At 36.1% G+C, this 19514-nt stretch overlaps 1 protein-coding gene across 1 annotated transcript in view; it reads right to left on the bottom strand.

Annotated features, from left to right (window-relative positions):
- Positions 1-4896: 4896 nt before the first annotated feature.
- The window catches only part of LOC140712562 (histamine N-methyltransferase-like), a 49531-nt gene continuing 34913 nt past the window's right edge, over positions 4897-19514 (bottom strand). Inside the window, exons 3-6 of the mRNA XM_073019648.1 lie at positions 18085-18192; positions 16926-17056; positions 14183-14276; positions 4897-5779 (exon numbers count right to left, since the gene is read on the bottom strand). Of these exons, the coding sequence (XP_072875749.1) occupies positions 5424-5779; positions 14183-14276; positions 16926-17056; positions 18085-18192 (689 nt within the window). The 3' untranslated portion in view covers positions 4897-5423. The remainder of the gene's footprint in view (positions 5780-14182; positions 14277-16925; positions 17057-18084; positions 18193-19514) is intronic.

Genomic DNA, 19514 nt, shown 5'->3' with positions numbered 1-19514 from the left:
GTCTGTTGGGAAATGTGCAGTACGGCAGCAATATCTTGATAAATAAGCTAAGGCTGCAGTGTGCTCGTGCTGATAACAAGCAGCATGGAACAACTGCCTCTTCTACAAAACCCTGGGATTTATGTCCAGTCTGCCTGCATTGAAAACCAGAGAATTAACTCATGAAACTCATATATCAACACATGCAGAAAAAGGAATCACAGTACAGAAATGAAATTAGCATGAAATTAGTTAGCTGTAGAACATAAATAAAGGTACTGACACTTTTCTGCATCTTCTATAGCAAATGTCTTTGGAGAACTCACCAAACTTGGACTATACCTGATGGCTCCTGTGATTTATTTCAACATTTTCTATCCTAAGCAGGTTGTTTGCAAAGTCCTTCAAGTATCATTAAGACAAATCAGGAAACACAGATAATTCTTCAAGAGAAGAATATGATCATGGAAAGACACTGCTTATACAGAGTATCCCCGTGTGTCAGTGTAGCCTCCAGAACAATGTCTTGTATTTATTAATCCATTGCCACAGAGATTACTACAATCTGACTCAGAGTCCTAATTAATTTTTGGCACATTTAGAAATTGTGACTGTCGTTACCCAGGGAGCCTCTTAAATCAACCCCCCTTTTACTGCAGTTGCCTTTTTATGGTGTATATCACATTGAGAAATGGATTACAGGATCCTTAGCTTTAACTATCCTGCATTAGTTGATCGCGTACTATGGATGTGTATTGCACAGTTTATGAATCATAGGGGAGCTAGGGTATGGATGACAATTTAAACATGAAATTGGTGATGTCTGGGACCTGGTAGGAGGTGAGGCAGAGAAATACAGGCAAAAGTCAAGGCAATGGGATGGAAAAATCAGATATTTATGACAAGCTTAAAATGAACTTGTTAGTGAAGTGTAGTATTTAGAAAGAGTCCTATCTCGTTATTCAAGGAGGTGATTTTTTTTCATAGTACTCTGATCCTCTGATTGTTTCTTCTTCCCTTTTATGATCAGATCCCCTTCAATGTGCAAGTGGATATTTGGGGGCAATGGTGATTTAGTTCTATGAAGTCATACTCTGCATCTAAGATGAATGAAGATCACATATTTAACTTGTCCAATATGTAGATATACAGTGTGAGTCGGTAGATATAGGGTTTGACTAATTTCCTGTTATCAACTTGCTTTGGGAGCTGGGTTAAATTGTTCAATGTATTAGTATCTCAGTTTCCTCACCTATGAAATAGGATAATAATAAATAATCTTTCTAATTCATGAGGTAAGAACCAAATAAGATTTTCTATTTTGCTCTACCTAAGACATTTGGGAGGCAAGAAGCAGACACCCACAAGGACACCTGGAGTAAAATGTTATTTGTTTTCAGGTCAGACACAGACGGGAATAGAAATTGCAAGGACACTTCCTTGAGACAGCCAAAGCTCATCTCCCATTCCAAGCCCATGTAGTCTTACACTCCTGGCATCTCTCATTCTCTCTGCAAGTTGGTTCCATGCCTCACCTTCAAACCATGGCAACCCAGTGAGGTCCTCCCACATGTGGCCCACAGTGGCGACTCTAGACTTGAATCTATCTTAGGACCCTTCAGCTCAGCTACTATAGAAAGCCAACTCACCTCCTTACTGTCCTTTAGATATGTCAAGCTCATTTCCACATCAGGGCCTTTGTATTCGCACTTCTTCAAATGCTCTTCTCCCAACTCTATGCATGGTTTGCTCCTTCACTGCATTTCAATCTCTGTTCAAATCTCATTCTTTTAAAGATAGCTTCCCTGATCACTCCACTTAATATTACACCATCTGGCACTCTTTTCCCCTTATTTACTTTTATTTTCTTAATATCACCTATCATTATCTGGCATATATTTATTTTTTGTCTATTTCACCCACTAGAAATCAGGTTAATGAGGTCTGGAACTTCGTTGTTGTTGTTGTTGTTTTGCTGTGATATGTCCTTTGCTTCGAAAACTCCCTCACACCTAAGAGGAACTCAATAGATACTGATTAACTGTATATATCACGAATAAGTGAATGAATGTCTCATTGCCCCAGATTTGTAGTTTCAAATTTTTAAGAGAATTTTTAATGGATGCATTTCATAATTTTCAGAAAGACCGTTTCATCAATTTCTGCTTTTAGATTTCTATCCATGTGCCAGCTGGATAGTCTCATCAAGCAGGGTTGAGATGGGGCCATTTCACATGGTACTGAGCACAGGCACTTAGAACATGGATAGCTAAGGGAGGCAGATCCCTTAAGTTGGGGCTTGGATGGTGCAATCCTGAAGGCACCTTGGGTCTCTTGGACGACCAGCTTAGCTCTGAAAGACACAGAGGCCATCTTCCTGTGGCTAAGAATCTCAAAGTCAGAAACTAGGCCAGATCCTACAAGTACTAGCTCTCTGGCCTTAGTTGTAATTGTCCTTAAACTTTTTATTTACTCTGCATTTTGTATTGAGTTTCCATGAGTAACTAATAACAGCAGTGGTTAATATTTTTGAGTATTCCTGATGAGTCTAACACTTTATGTGCATATTTATGAAGCTTAACTCCTGGGCTTCTCATAACTATCTTCTGAGGTAGATACTATGATTCACTTCATTTTGCAGATGAAGAAATATGAGAATAGAGAGAAAATAAAGTGCCTAATGTCACTTGGTGAGATTTAATTAATACAAACAGAATTTGTACCCAGTTAAGTCCGGCTTTTCAGCCTTATTTAACAAGGTTATTTTAATCCACTCACTCCACTGTGGGACTTCCCAAGAAGTTCACATTTTCTTAGAAGTAACATTCTGATGAAGTGACACATACAAATATGATTTCAATAATAAAGTATTATGTGCAAGCTATTCTCATTAAACAAACATTTAAAATACATTAAATATACATTTGGGTCTGTGCAGTTCCACAGACTTAAGATCTAGTATTCTCTATGGCCTTTGCATCTCTTTTTATGGATGTGCATTAGAAATTACTTAATTTTTATGGCCCAGAATGGCAGGGTTTTTAATTAAGAAAGTCACCAATTTTTATAATAAGCAAATATCAAGCCCTAAAATGCTGCGCTCCATATCATGCTTTCACTTTGGGTTTTAGCAATATGCCCTAACAATACATGCAAAAAAAGTGTCTGAAAGAGTCCTAAATAAGTTAAGGTTTACACTCATACTAATGGCAACACACAACTTTGTTGGCTTTCTTGAGCTTTGTTTATAATAATAATATGAACACACAAGGTACAAAATAAATGTTTGAGAAGGAAAGAATTCACTGATGCCCCTTTACTTAGCATTTACCATATGCAAGGCACCATGTTAAACATTGAGAGATCCATGATACATAAAACAACATTCCAAATTCACCCTGAGCACTTTTTTCTGAAACACGAGAACAAACCTGAAAAGCCAGCATGTGACTGACCCAAATTTTGGTAATATCATACAGTGCAAGAAAAAATCAGGGATAGGTTTATCCCTTGAACTTATCTAGCTTCCCATTGCTAACTAGTAGGTTTTCATGGGATTTCTCTCTTTAAAAAGGCTGTGTGTTTCAATTGCATTAAAATTAAGCAGGTGAGAATTTATTTATCCTTGTATACTAAAGGTTTAACAAGGATGAGAAAAAGGCCATATTTACAAACACCAATCTACGGACTGCAATTGTTTTGCATCTTTCAATAGGATTGTTAGTTCTATTTTTGTTTGTTTTTGCACGTGTGCTTTATACAAAAGACTCTGTAAAGTCTTGATTTCCATATTTCTGGTGAAGCTCTTCCAGGTCTTCATGGCCCCATACCCATCAATCATATGTGCCTCACAGATTTCCTTTGTCAGTAGTACATATCAGTATGATTAATGATTCAGTGTTCATACTCAGGAATCTGATTGGAGAACTGTCGTTTCATTTGTTGGAACGTATAATTCAAAAAGCATTGATGAAGTTGTCCGAAAAAAAGAAAGAGCAATGCAAGTCTGTCTTACTTATTATGAACAACAAAGCTTGGTAGCTTATTAGTGTAAATAGGCTCTCTATGCCAGTATATTCCCTGGGGATAAACTAGGTGATTGAGAGGGGTCGTTTAAGTTTTTAGAGTGATTATACATCAGCATTACATGGAAGCCCTATTACATGAAAGAGTGAGTATCACACCGGGTTGAAGGCTTCCTCATTAGCAGAATGAGGGCTCATGAGCTGTTTAGTAAAACCTTACTTTTGTTTTGTTTCTGACAGGGAGTACTAATTATTTACATACTTAAAATATTTATTTATTAATTATTAAATTAGCTATTTACTTATCTAAAGATATGTACTATTTATGTAAAAAAATGATAGAGGGTTATTATTAAAAATAAGAAACATCAAATATGTTTTCAAAACCCCCCTGAAATCCTACAGTCCAAATGACTCTTGGTCTCACAGGAGGTCTTAAGAGTGACATAAGAAACTATAAAGTATCAAAATGCATTGAAGGTTTTCTAGAACCTTGCATTTACGCAATTCCTAGAAATCTGGTAAAAGGTGCATTTTAAGCTAGAACAGGTTTTAGTTTTGTGTTTTTTTGTTCTTCAATAAATTTTGTTTATATATCTGGCTATTATTTTGAGGGGAAACAGTTTATTCTCACTGTTATACTTACCTAAATTTCAAACATATTAAAGATTACATTTTTTAAAAAAAGCAAAACTATAATATTATTTTGATAAAATGTTAGTATTCTAAAATCTTGGTTTTAGAAGGTCTTTTAAAATGTGTCAAAGCCCAGACTTTAAAAAATTTGGCTGAATATAATAGAAAACTTCAGTATATCAAAAATACAAACAAAAAGCTATTAATTCACAGATAAAATTACAAGAAAAACATAATGGGAAGAAATGACAACACATGATAAAGAATTAATTTTTAATATTCTAAAGGTGCTTACTCTTAAAAATTAATAAAAATGAGATAAAAAGTACAATAGAAGAATGTACAAAGAGAAATATTTCTTCATAAAATGGCCAAATCAGTAACATAGGCTTTGTGTTCAAAGTGTTGATAAGTGCATACTTCACTAATAAAGAATCTATAGTATATATTTTATTATTATTCTAGAAAAATTTCAGACAATCAGCAAATGGAATGAATTTTATTATCAATATGCCATAGAAATTCAGTCATCTAATTTTTCTAGCTTATGTTATGTTGAGCCTGCATGTGGTCTCTCTTCCTGGAGGAGGGACAGGATAAGACCAGCAGTGTCCCATATGATTCCAAATGGAAGTCCAATAACGTCTCGGAATTCACTACTTCTCATATCCAAACAGTGCTTTATCTACGTTAATGTAGGTGTTTGTAATTTTAATATGGATATCAATGAGCAATCAGAGTTGTTCGAAATATAATTTTTGAATATACTTTTGTGATTGATAGTTATGCCCCAATCACTATGAAACTCAGATTATTATTAAAAAGAACCTTCCCCTCTTTCTTAGTACTAAATTCAGGCTCTTGTAGATCTTTCACAAGCTCTGATTTGAGATCAGGTGGTGCTGTGGCATTAAAGTTGCAGGTTTCAGTCAAAAAATCCCAAAGCAGGTCTGCAGTTTCATTACCATCAGTAAAGCAATCAGATATGTCCAAGGTGGACAAAAAGTCGTAGCACTCATACTTAAGCCCTAGGTTGTCCAGCATCTGAGTGAGGTCATCTGATGTGACATATAGGCAGAGGTCATCCTGGGGTAAGCGTGATCCGTACTTTCTCCACAGCTTGTCCCAGCCACTGCTTCCTGTGCAATAAAACACAATTCATGCTTTCATTTATTCTTTGTTTCATTTGCAGTCTGCCAGAAAGTACACTAGATGCTTAGAATAGAACAAAATAATAATCTTGTCCTTTGTGCAGTTCATATTTCAAGGAGTACGGGAGGAGAGAGAAAAATAAGTAAATATATGGTGATAAATGCTAAATGAAAAAGTAATCTGAGTAAGTGCTAAGAGGGTTAAAGACTTTGATGGGCTGCTGTTTTAACTAGGATGGTCACAGAGTCTCTCTAATAACCTGACATTTGAGCAGAGACCTGACAGCAAGCCATGAAGATATCAGGGGGAAGATGACTCCAGGAGACAGATGAGCAGCTGCGAAGGACCTGAAGCAGGATGATACTTGGCCCATTAAATAACTAGCTGGGAAGCCAGTGAAATTGGAGCTGAATGAGTGAGGGCAGAGGAGAAGGAGATGAGGTTGGAGGGATTAGGGGTGGGGAGTGGAAGAAGGCACCAGATCACTTGGGGCCCAATGGGAAACCACCATAATGCTGTCTGATAGAACTTTCTGAATCAATGGACACGTTCTATATCTGCATTGTCCAGCAGGATTGTCACTCACCACTTGTTGCTGTGGAGCACTTGAAAGGTGACTTAGGACTTGAGTTTCAAGTGTGACTGAAGATCTGAATTTTAAGTTGCATTCATTTAAATTAATTTCAGTTTCAACTTCACTACCAAAACATGGTTTCTGTATGGAACAGCACATTAGGATGACTCAATATACATTTAATAAGGTCACTCTGGCCACACAGATGAGGAGAGTACTGGAGCATAAGGGCAGAGGTGGGGAGAACAGTGAGAAAGCTACTATAATCACCTGGGGATAGGTGGGGGCAGGTCCCATGGACCAGCGAGCTGGGAGGTGAAGAGAAGTGGTGGGAGTTTTTATGTATTATACTCCTAGATCCAACAAGGCTTGCCAACAGTTTGGATGTAGGATATGGGTAAATGGGAAGAATCAGTGATGACCCCAGTGATTTCTGCGTGGGGGCCTGAGAAGACAGAATTGCCATTATTGGAGAGGAGAAGAATGAGGGATGAGCAATTTTGTATCATCAGGCCTCTGGTTTCAGGAATATAGATTTGAGATACCTAGTGGACATTCAGGTGGTGACATGAGAAAGGTAGTTGTTAGTCTGGAATTCAGACAAGAGTCTTTAATAGTAAAAATTAAAATGCAAAAAAAGAGCACAGTAATGATGATTTACTCAAATAAATGATTTTTTACTCTCTTCCCTATATAAAAAATGATGCTGCCTTGGACTGACAATAACTAGGTGGATTTCTATAAATCTTGTCCCCAAGTTCAGAATATCCTTTAGCAATATTTGTAGTATTTAATTGAAATTCTAACCCTGCAGAGAAGCTACGGAATACCTTATCTGAGGGAGACAGACATGAACTGAACTCTTCTTCTGATGCTTTATGAATGAGATGAGGCTTGTGAGATGAGCCTTTCAGAACTTAAATTTCCTCATCTGTAAAATACGGATTATCTTACTTACCTTGAATGCAACTACAAGCATTACATGAGATAATTTAAGTGAATTATTGCACAATGGTAAGCAGATGAAAGATGTGTAATAAGTGCTTATAAAATACATGAATTAGTCTGGTAGTGTATTTCCACTGATTGTAATCTTCAGACTAAAAAAGCAAACCTGCTATTCAGAAATCTGCAATCATAATGAATTTCTATTTATGGGCCTTCTAATACATGCATATTACATACACAGTCAGTACAGGCAGTAATAAAGAGCATGGTCTCTAAAACCCAATTGCCTGAGTATGAAGCCTGGCTTTCCCTCTTACCAACTTTATGAACCTGTGTCTCAGTTTTATCATCTGTAAAACAGGGGTGATAATATAATCCATTCATAGACTGCTACAAGGATTCACTGAGCTAGTAAAGTAAAGGCCCCTAGAACCATGACATATTAGTTAACATTACTGAAGTATTAAACTGGATTTGGCAAAAGCAGTATAAGAGACAACTTATAGTTTCTTTGTGCTTCTAGGATTAAATGTCTTGAGCTACTTTTGGTTCCCAAGTCCCCTTTATGATTTAGTGAGAGTAACTGACTCTCCAGAAAAATACACAAACAATACAAACCCACACAGTTCTGCATATGGTTATAGAATGCTCAAAGACCCTTGACTCTCATGCATGGATTGAGCTAAAGTTCCCAGATTTAATTCAACCCAAGAGATGAACCAAGACAAAGAATAGGCTAAATAATAAATAGCCTAGGATAATTGATGTTCTACTTATATTTCAGAAGAGGGGGAGGTAACTGTAGGATATGCTCTAGGAGAAGGTGGAATTGGAATGAAGTAGAAAAAATAAAATTTCCGTTCAATGAAAATAAATGAGGGTTGTGAGTATTTATTAAAAAATCTTTTATTCCAAAGACAGTGAAATGTCTTCCTAAATAAGAGTTTGCCGGCAAACAAGACATTACAAGAAAATCAGCATTTCAGTGGCTGAAGAGAGGCTCTGTTAACATCATTATTATATTTTTAACCTGGCAGAGAAAAAAGAACCAAACACTAACTGCAGAAAATGTGCTGGTGTCAGTGATGTGACTTGGTGCCATTTCTGAGCTGAGCAATTATGCACTTCCCGACTGATGCATTATAATGGCTCTCGGTGGGCACAACATATGGTGTTACTTTTGTTTTCAACATGATATAAACCAGATTTTTTTTTTCACTGCATTAAAAATAACACACAATGATTTGCCTCCTTCCTTACTCAGGTAAGGAGAGGACACACAGAAAGCTTCAGTGATCTTCTGGCTCATCTCCCTTAACCAGACAGGCTGCCTTTTAAATAGCAACCCTCCCAATTGATGTTTGGCTATAACATTTGCAGAAAAAACATTTCTTTGATACAATTTTAGTGTGGAATACTCCACATTTTTTAAAGAAATCCAACTCTCTTGTTCTTATGTCTCTTCTTTTTTATCCCCAGATCAAATTTCTTTCATCTCCATTATCAGGAACTTCTACTAGTTATCACTAAATGACAATCTCTTGAGTTGGGGTAATTCTGTAATAGATATTTACAAACACAGAGGAAAGGTTGATTTCCATCAAGCAACATAAATTTCAATAAGCTGACCAGTAAATGTTGTCATTTAATTCTGATTTCAATTTATTTTTCTTTCCCTAATTAGTTTTAGGGAACTAATTGTTCTTCATTGCTTTTGTCTGGCTGCTTCCATTTGCTCTGTGTGTGTGTGTGTGTGTGTGTGTGTGTGTGTGTGTGTGTCTTTTTAATTGAGTCTTTTATTCCTATTTATTAAACTCCATCTGCAAATATCCAGAAATTCCTGTGTTCTCTGATTTCATCAAGTCAGTTTTAGCTGAAATATACTCTTTTTCCTTGGATGTATGTTCAGAGCTTATTGTAGTTCTGATATCATAGGGCAGAAATAATAAACAATTAGTCAGTTCAATTAAAACATGTTTACTGAGTATTGTCTCTGTGCCAAAGTCTTTACAAAGATCTAGGAACAGAGATGAATCTCCCTATATGCCTCCCTATATACCATGAGTACTCAGTTTTGTGCATTGCAGAGCAGCTATGGATGACAATATTACCCTGCAACAAATGAACATACACAGAAGCATCTTCCCTTTTAGGTAATTATGAGGCAAATTCCATTGAGAAAGTGACCCAAAGAATCTTGATAAAAACAGAACCTAGTGTAAACCAATGTGGTATAGATATTCCGAGTTCTAGGTCAATATTCGACTTTAGGAAATGTTTCAATCTGTTGAGTAAATGAAAAATGGGGTTTAAAGAATTATTTTGTTCACTGACATCGATATGAAAATGTCTGATTGGAAATTTCTTGGGATCAAATTTGTTCCCAATGTTGGAAACTAGATTTTATCTATTTTTCCAAAAGCTAACCAATACATTTGTATTGGGTATGTTAACATAACAAAGCAACTATTGCTATTTTTTTAAAATAGGAAACTACAGTCACCTTCATCATATACCTTATCTGAGGGAGACAGACATGAACTGAACTCTTCTTCTGATGCTTTATGAATGGGATGAGGCTCATCTCAGGGAAGGGAGCAAAATAATTTATCTCAGGGAAATGTATTGTTGTTAAGCCAAGTTCATGTATGCACAGGTTTATCTAGGTGACAGAAATAGAATAAAAGGGAATTAAACTACTCTATAAGAGGGTTGCTGGGTCAACTGGTAGTTCTTTTAACTCTCTGAGAAATTGCCATACTGCTTTCCACAGTGGTTGAACCACTTTACACTCTCACCAACAATATATAAGTGTTCCTTTTACTCCACAACCTCATCAGCATCTGTTATTGTTTGTCTTTTTAATACACAGTCATTCTGACTGGTATGAGATGGTATCTCATTGTGGTTTTGATTTTCATTTTGCTAATGATCAGTGATGCTGAGCTTTTTTCCAAATGTTTGTTGGCCACATCTCTGTCTTCTTTTGAGAAGTGTTTGCCACGTTTTAATGGGGTTGTTTTTCTCTTGTAAATTTAAGTTCATTATAGATGATGGATATTAGACCTTTGTCAAATTCATAGTTTGCAAATATTTTCTCCCTTTCTGTAGGTTGTCTGTTTATTCTGTTGATAGTTTCTTTTGCTGTACAGAAGCTCTGAAGTTTAATTAGATGCCATTTGCCAATGTTTTTATTGCTTTTGGTGTCTTTGTCATGGAATCTTTGCCTGTTCCTATGTGCAGGATGGTATTGCCTAGGTTGTCTTCTGGGTTTTTATAGTTTTGGATAGTCTTTAAGCCATAGTGAGTTGATTTTTATAGAGAGTATAAGGAAGGAGTCCAGCCTCAATCTTCTGCATATGGCTAGCCAGTTATCCCAGCCCTATTTATTGAATAAGAAGTCTTTTCCCCATTGCTTGTGTTTGTCAGCTTTGTCAAAGATCAGATGGTTGTAGGTGTGTGGCCTTATTTCTGGTTTCTCTATTCTGTTCCATTGGTCTATGTGCCTGTTTTTGTACCAGTACCATGCTGTTTGGTTACTGTACCCCCCTATAGTATAGTTTGGAATCCCATTACTGGGTATATACCCAGAGGAATATTAATCATTCTATCATAAAGACACATGCACATAAATGTTCATTGCAAGATTATTCACAATAGCAAAGACATGGAATCAACCTAAATACCCATCAGTGACAGACTGGTTAAAGAAAATGTGATACATATACACTATGGAACACTATGCAGTCATAAAAAAATAAAATGAGATCATATCTTTTCTGGGGACATGGATGGAGACAGAAACTATTGGCCTTAGAAAACTAATGCAGAAACAGAAAAACAAATACTGCATGTTCTCAATTATAACTGGGAGCTTAATGATGAGAACTGATGAACACAAAGAAGGAAACAACAGACAGTGAGGTCTACTTGAGGAAGGAGGGTGGGAGGAGGAAGAGGAGCAGAAAAGATTACGATTGGGTAGTGGGTTTAATACCTGGGTGATGAAATAATCTGTTTAACAACCCCCCCGCCACCGGACATGTTTACCTATGTGACAAACCTTCAGATGTACCCCCGAACTTAAAATAAAACTTTAAAAAGAGGGTTGCAATAGAAAGTGAGAAGGTGGCATCTCAGCACTGATCTAAGAGGATATGAGGGAAGGCTGAGAGAAGTTATGAGAGCAGGTTCAATGGAAGGGAGTCCAGACTCAGCAATAGAAAGGTGAGAAAGAGTCACGGTGGGACCTTAATGCTGAATTCTGTTCTTTGTTCCTCTTTCTCCCCCACAGGTCTCAACATCTGTCAAAAGCAAGAACGGTGTTTTGGAGAAGGAAGGAGGTAGGACTATGTCCATGTTTAGGGTAATGTGAAATAAGATGAGAAAGGGCAGTTGCAGTACATGAAAGATTTAGAGAGAAGAAACCAAAAGTTGAACTTGGAGCAGGCAGTGGATGGCAATCATCAGGAGCATTTAAGTCTGACCTCAGGAATCCTCAGGAGTAAAGGAATGATGATGAGGGGATGGATTACCCAAGTTACTTGAAATGAGAGCTCCGTCATTTACTCTGGATGTTTAAGAGTTAAGTATCACATGCCCATAGGACTGGAGAATCTGGGGACATTCCAGTTATACTAAATTGATGACAATGATCAACATAGTTCACAATTCTATTTCTCTTTTCAGGTAGAATTATTTTTCACTGCAAAGTAATCATTAATGTGAAAAGCGGGTTTTTAAAAAATTAACTTATATTAAATTAATTTATTTACTTAGCATTCTGACAAACAGAGGCAAAAAAAAGCCAAGACATTCTTAGCTTTAGGAGAAAGAGAAGCAGAAAACCCCAAATAAAATATCTAAATCTTTCTTCTACTCTTGCTAAGTGGTTTTTCTTTTAGGAAAAAATGGATGGCTATAGCTGTGTAAATCTCTTCTAAGAAGTGAATATGGTAAAGGAAGGAGATCATCAAAATCTCTTTAATAATCTGTCAAATGTTATTCATTGCATACTTATGTCTATTAACAATGTTTTCTTCTTTGGAACAGCTGTCTCCTGTGCTATAAGCAGTAATGAAGAATTGTTAACTGCATATTGAGAAAGTGAATAAAACATTTCCATCATCAAATACATTGATTAAATAATTTTTGACTCAAAATACTTTTCAAAGAAAGCTAACTGATTTTTGAGTCTTTACCCTTTCTTTTGATTTTTTAAATTATGAATGTTTATTTACAGATGGTACTCATGAACCACATATATGAAAAGATATAACATAATGCAGATATGGTTATCCAGAAATAGCCCTTGAATAAACTGAGATGCAGAGACCAAATTCACATAGCTAGAAGTGCCTCAGTATTCTTGCTCCATGTATTAACATACAACACATTTCATTGAGTTCATTTTGGTCTTCAAGCTTCTTGATGCCAATAATCATCAATTAATTCATTCATGATACAGCCAGCAGAATACTATAGCCATAAGGGCACTTAGTCACTTCTCAGTTACATGTGGACTATTCATGCTCCCTTCTAAACTTCAGGCTGGCTTTGTCTTATTGGTAATATATACTTATAGATAGCTAACTTTTGGGTGCTCAGATACTTAACTTCTGAAAATATGTTAGAATAAACCAAATATAAATAAAAGATTAGATTTACCATTGAGATGAAACATATTCTAAGATAAAAAATATATGACTTCTCAATGAATTGTTATTTCTGTCTACAATACTTTTTCTGTATGATTGATGAATATCATCAAGAATAGGCTGCCTACAATGTTGATAACTAAGTTTACTTTGCAATTCTAAATGCAGTTCATAGCACTTTATTAGTTCAGAGAGAGGTTAGTAAGATGAATCCAGTTTCCATAAGCCCTTCTAAATGGGAAGTGAGACCTCTCCCACATGAATGAGTATTTTTGATGAATTAGAGATAAAAAATAGTGTATCTAAATGTTCCCTTGGCGGAGAGGTTGTGTACAGGAGCTCTCTATTGCCAAACTTTCACATAAGGTCAAACCCAGGATTACAAGCTATAACCATGTTTGCCATCTTTAAAGCAATTCCTCATATTTAAGAACAAATCAATTTTTTGACATACAGTGCCCAAGTATGGGGTCTGGTATAACTTCAGGGAGACAGAGTCTATTGTGTATCTAAAATCAACCCATAAGTACTGGTGGACAATCGATAAAGATTGCTGAATGAAAGAAGTAATAAATACTGTCCTCAACAATGTCAATGTTTCATTATCTAAAAATGTTTACTTGTGTTCTCTGTGTGATACTAGATCCCTGCCAGCAACTGGTCATGCTCACATGCCTCCCTAGAAATAAAATACCAACACAAAACACAACAAATGAACTGTTTTTGATAGGCATTTGAAGAAACCTATAGCAAGCAGTGTTGATCATGGCTCTAAGAATGCAAGTTAATTAAATTTGATGATATCTGAAATATTTAAAGCTTTATTTATTAATAAACATCACAGAGGGAAAAGAAACATTCAAATGGCACAAAGTAGGTAAAATAAATGTTTACTATTTTTGGTCTCATTTAAAATCTTTTGTCAGTTGAATTTACTCTAAGTTTTATAAAAAGGATTCTTATATAGAAGAGAAAGACATATTTTACCAAAAGAAAGAAGTAAACAAATGTTTAATTCCATTATACCTTCTAAATTGAGAATTGTTGTGAATAACTTCCCTAATACTGTGAAAATTAGCTGGTGATGATTAGAGGCCAAGGCAAGAATTTCATAATGAAGACAAAATATATAAGCTTCTTTCAAACACAGGGGTCCATACATACATGTACTATTGCTGTTTTTAAATTCAGGCTGAATGAAAATAACTTACCTGACACAACAATAATGAGAATCTTAGCATTGGTACCTAAGAGACTATGGAAGAATTTCAGGGTAGCTGGGATGTCTTTTACATAATACAGCATCTAGAAATGAGGAAAAAGAGAAATGAGATGCTTCTTTATGTTGAAATCTTTATTGCTTGGGCTAGATACTCATAGAAAGTTTGATTTTCTAGTTGAGTTAATTTTTATTGAAGAAAACACTTAAGAAATTTAAAAACAAAAGACGTTGCATGAAGACATAGAACAATAATGTGAGAAAATATTTGGGGAAATGGAAAAGTATGGTATTTGTTCGACTAGAGTCAAATGGTTTTAAATTTACTCTTTCTGGCTTCCAAAGCATAGACATTTATAGCTGGAGACACTTAGTCACCATTCCACATGGGGACATGAATCCTATGCCTATTCTATAATTTGTGAATTGCAGTTCTTCTGGGAGAAAATGGTTTCGGCACCATAAAAACAGATCCCATTTCATGGACTGTTGCTTTACAATTAAGCCCTTTGCACTAGCTTCTCCATATTCTCACAGATGCTTTTTTAAAATCACAGAAAATGTGACAGGCTCTGATGATGACAGATTCTGTAGGAAGTTGGACTAAATAAAGCATGAGGTTATCTGCTTGGCCACAGGGTGTTTAGGGGTCAGGCCACCCATTTTTAATAATTATGGACCAATCTCTGGTGAAGTACAGGCCTTTCCACCCAACACAGAGCTTGGACTGAGGTATTGACAATGGGAAATTGTTCCCCATGGCTTGCATCTTTGGACCCCAACCCCATAGACACTTCTTATATCTCATCTTCATCTTTGTTGGACAAGAATTCAATGTTCCATATAGCCTGTCCTTAGAGAACTCATTGCACAAAAGAAAAGTACTTTAGCTATGCCTCTTTCATATGAATGAATGAGATAAAATGGACCTGACCTGTACATGGCTCATGGTGCCTTAGGGACCACACTCCACATTTTCCACCACAGGGACCATAGGCAGGTACCCAAATATAGCAAATCAAAATGATGACTAATAATCTGCAATATGACCTGGCTAGAAATGCAGAGGTGGTCCATAGAAGATCCCTTAAATTTTTCTCAAAGACAGTGAAATTTTCTGAATTGACATTGAGGTTGTAAAAGTATCATGAGTGTGTGAGGACTATAGTGAGTAATAGAGAGGCACAGATGCTGCACAGAAAAATGGGGTGTAGACAGAGATGGAGAGAGAAGAACAGGACAGAGATGCAGAGGGAAACAGAATTGCTGTAAGAAAGAAGGAACAAACATGGAAGTTTTAAGAGAAATAGGAAAGAGAAGTTGATTCCTGAAATCACAACATTTATAACAGAGAAAAGAATAGGATCCAGGGTTAAGCAGAGGGAGTGTTTTTTGATAAAAGGAGGTTTTTGCAATAAGATGGAAGAAGGAGATGGTGCACAAATGCAGTTATGTTTGCAAAGTTAGTGGGTGAAAAATGAGTTTCTATCTGGTAGTTTCTATTTTCTCTATACACTGTGAAGTGAGGTCATCGGTTCAGAACGAATGATCTGGGAGAGACTGCAGGAGTAGTAAGGAGAGAGGGGAGTTATAAAGCAGTTATGTGAGGAAGTGGGAACAAAAGCAAATCTGGTAGAGAAATATCTTGGCATCCTGGACAGTGAAAAGTACTACCTGACAGGCAAAAGATTTCATCAGCTAAAGAAGCAGAGACATAGAATTGCCTGTATATGACAAAATTGGAGTATTTCTTCCTTTGACTTGTAGTAAGTTTATTCTTTTGGGGTGACTATCATAGACCAGGAAGAAAAAGTGTTTTGTTGTTAATCAAGTGGTATTGCCAAAATATGTACATTTCCCGATGGTAACCAGATTCCAAAACCCATACATCCCTTATGCTATTGAGATATATTAGTTATCTCTGGAAATCCAGCCCCATGTTATCTACTCAATAGTCACTCCTTTTCTATAACATGTGTGAGTCAGTTTGTTGGATCTGGATGATGGAAGTACAAATTTATTGAACTGAAGCATCATTTAATCTGCCCCTTCGACGATATGTCCACTACAGAAACACTCTGGGACATTGGTCCACCCAAACCTTTAGAGTCACTAGAGAATATGTTACGATGTTATCATTCTCAAATCTCTATATAAACATTCAATGATATAAAAATAAATTAAAGACTGGGTGCAGTGGCTCACACTTGTAATTCCAACACTGTTGGAGGTTGAGGTGGGAAGATCACTTGAGCCCAGGATTTCAAGACCAGTCTGGGCAACATAGTATGGCCGCAGCTCTACAAAAAATAAAAAAATTAGTTGGGTGTGGTGGTGCACACCTGTGGTCTCAACTAACCAGGAAGTTGGAGTGGGAGGATTGCTTAAGCTCAGGAGGTTAAGGCTACAGTGAGCTAAGATCATGCCACCACGCTCCAGCCTGGGTGACACAGTGAGACTCCCATCTCAAAAAAAGAAATAAGAATTAAGCCAACATTTTTAACAATGGATAACTGTAGATGTATTTTGGTTAGAGAAAACTGTTTTTTTGAATGTTAAAGAGAATCTTAGTATTATAAACATCTTTATCCTTTATTTGGGCAGATCATAGTCACTTGTAAAATTAGAAATCAGAAGATTTTCATTTTCCTTTTAAAAGTTAGAATAGTAGGTATTCATTATATATATATGTATATATATATGAAAAGTCTTCTTTTTATAATACATATTCTTACCTGAATCATATGAATAAAGTCCCACTTTTGAACCTCCTTTTTCTCCAAAATTCTTCTTTGATATTCAGATGATGTCTCGTTATGCCAAGCAAACTTTACATTCTCAAGGTTTGATGTCTTGGCTACAAGCTCTAAAATACAGAGAAGAGGTGACACACCATCAATTTTAATTGCAAATGTGGAACCCATTTCCTTTTAGAATTTTAATGTAATCAATATTATATACAAACAGATAGAAAGAACATTTTTCTTTCTTATGTCTGGGAGACCAGAGAGTTCATACTGCGTTTTTTCTAGTATTTAATGAAATTAGAGGTGAAAGAAAGAGTCAGTAAGAAATAATTACAAGAACCCTGGGCAGACACAGGCTATATTGTCTTAGTATTAATGAAGAATCAACTGGTGAATTTTATCAATGGAAAGTGAATTGGAAAGAGATGATATGTTTGTATAATTCAGGAGTAGCCAAACCACTGTCCAGGGACTATATCTAGCCTGTTACTTATTTTTGTATGAATTGCAAGCTAAAAACTTATATTGTTCTACTTCCTGACTTTGTGTCACTGCCATTCATGTTTCACGTCATTATATTTTTGAATGATTTAAAAAAAACAAAAGAAGGATGCTATTTCATATGTGAAAATGATATGAAATTCAAATTTTAGTGTTTACAAATAAAGTTTTATTCAAACACAGCCACGCTCATTAGTTTACCTTTTTTTGGCTGCCTTTGTGGTACATGGCAGGTTGATTAGTTGTGACAGAGACTGGACTGACCTTCTGAGTCTAAAATATTTACTATTTGGTCTTTGCCAGGAAAAGTTTGTGAACTTTTACTGTAACCCACTAAACCTAAGCTCTTTAAGGTTGGTTTAAATAATTCTGGATCAATGAATGAATCTCTAAGCATAAACATCAAAAGGTAATCATTGATGACAACTGGGGAATGGATTAAGTGTCAATAGAAAAGGGAGTTTATTATTCACTGTTCACATTTTGAGATGTTTAGTCATGCCTGCCAAGAACTAATTCAGTTCTTCTCCCACTAAGCTTGCGAAAAGCATACCACAGTAACTGTATTATTAATCATTCAAGGGAACAATTTGAGTTAAGTCTTTTGGGATAGGATCTGGGGTAGAGGACCAGGAGTTACAGGTACCTTTGTATTTGGCAATTTGTTCAGCACTTGGCTCAACAACTTCATTGTTGATACAAACTCCTGGGTATTGAGCCTGAACTTTGGAGACAATTTGAAGATCAATTTCACCTGGAAGATAAACATATGAGACAGGTCACATCATTCCAGCAAGAAATGATTAAAAACAATTTTAGCTGATTTATTATTTGCCCTACCTTTACTATGAAAGCCTAGCATAAATAAAGAATGATGTTCAACTGCTGCCCTGCCATGAGGCCCGTGATGCTGAACAGTTAGGTTCTAAGTAGGCATAGTAATGTGACTTAAGGAGGGCTGTGAGTGCCATTCATTCGTTCATATGATCTTTAACATCTATCACTATATTTCATCAAATCAAAGATGCTGTTGATTGTAGAAGGAAATTAACCCTTATTTTTGTTTCACCAAGTTAGAAAAAAAGCCACTGTCAATTATAATTTTAAGATTTTATCAACTGGACAGCATAACAATATCAGAGGTATTAAAATATGAAAAAAAAATGCACCTCAGAATTGGTAGAGTAGGCTAGGCCAGAAGAGTACAAGAAAAAAAGTCAGATTAAAAAGGGGTACAAATAAGTCAGGTAAAATAAAGAAGAAAAACATGTCAGATATCTGCCCTCATAAACACTGTTATCTGTGACACAGACACAGAAATAGCCCTGGCTCAGTTGAATCAAGGTAGGAAAGGGGAAGAGAACATGTGGGGAGAGGACGATAGATGAGGCCAGCGTGATGGTGCTTCATGGGGAAAGATCACTCGTGAACTCTGTCACTCTCAGGGTAAATGGGAGTTAGCCCAGAAACTGGGGGGAAGTGAGGGATTGCAGATACAGGGGACAAGATGACAGACACACACACAGAAAATAAAAGAGTGTATTTGGAACTACTAGCAGTCTGGATTTCTTAGAATATGGAGCAAGGCAGGGCCTCCAAGCAAGAGGTGATTCCAGAAAGGTATGGTGAGGTGACTATGAGCAAGGCAGATATTTATTCATACTTATATTATTCATATTATTATATGAATATAATATAATAATTATATTATTCATATATATTATTCATATTTTACCATGTTTCAGGCACTACACTAGGCTCTACAGAATGATTATAAGAAGGGTCAATAGATACCTGCCCTGGTGAAAATTCAGCCTGTAAGGGATAGTGTAAGAGAGATGACAATAATCAGATGGACTTGAGTTTTAAACCTGTCTTCTTCACTTACTCGGTGTATACGACTTTGGGCAATTTGCTTTACTTCTCCAAGCTTCATTTTTTTAATTAGAAAAATAAAAATAATAATAGTACCTGATTTATTAGTTGTGAGGGTTAAATGAAGTAATGCATATAATGCACAGTGCAAAATAAAGTTGGCACTGAATAAATGTTAGCTGTTCATTATTTTTATTGTTA

This window comes from Chlorocebus sabaeus, chromosome 10 (assembly GCF_047675955.1).
Source record: "Chlorocebus sabaeus isolate Y175 chromosome 10, mChlSab1.0.hap1, whole genome shotgun sequence".
NCBI classification, from domain to species: domain Eukaryota; kingdom Metazoa; phylum Chordata; class Mammalia; order Primates; family Cercopithecidae; genus Chlorocebus; species Chlorocebus sabaeus.
The sequence above is the reverse complement of the archived record's forward strand: the minus strand, read 5'-3'. Positions and strand labels throughout refer to the sequence as shown.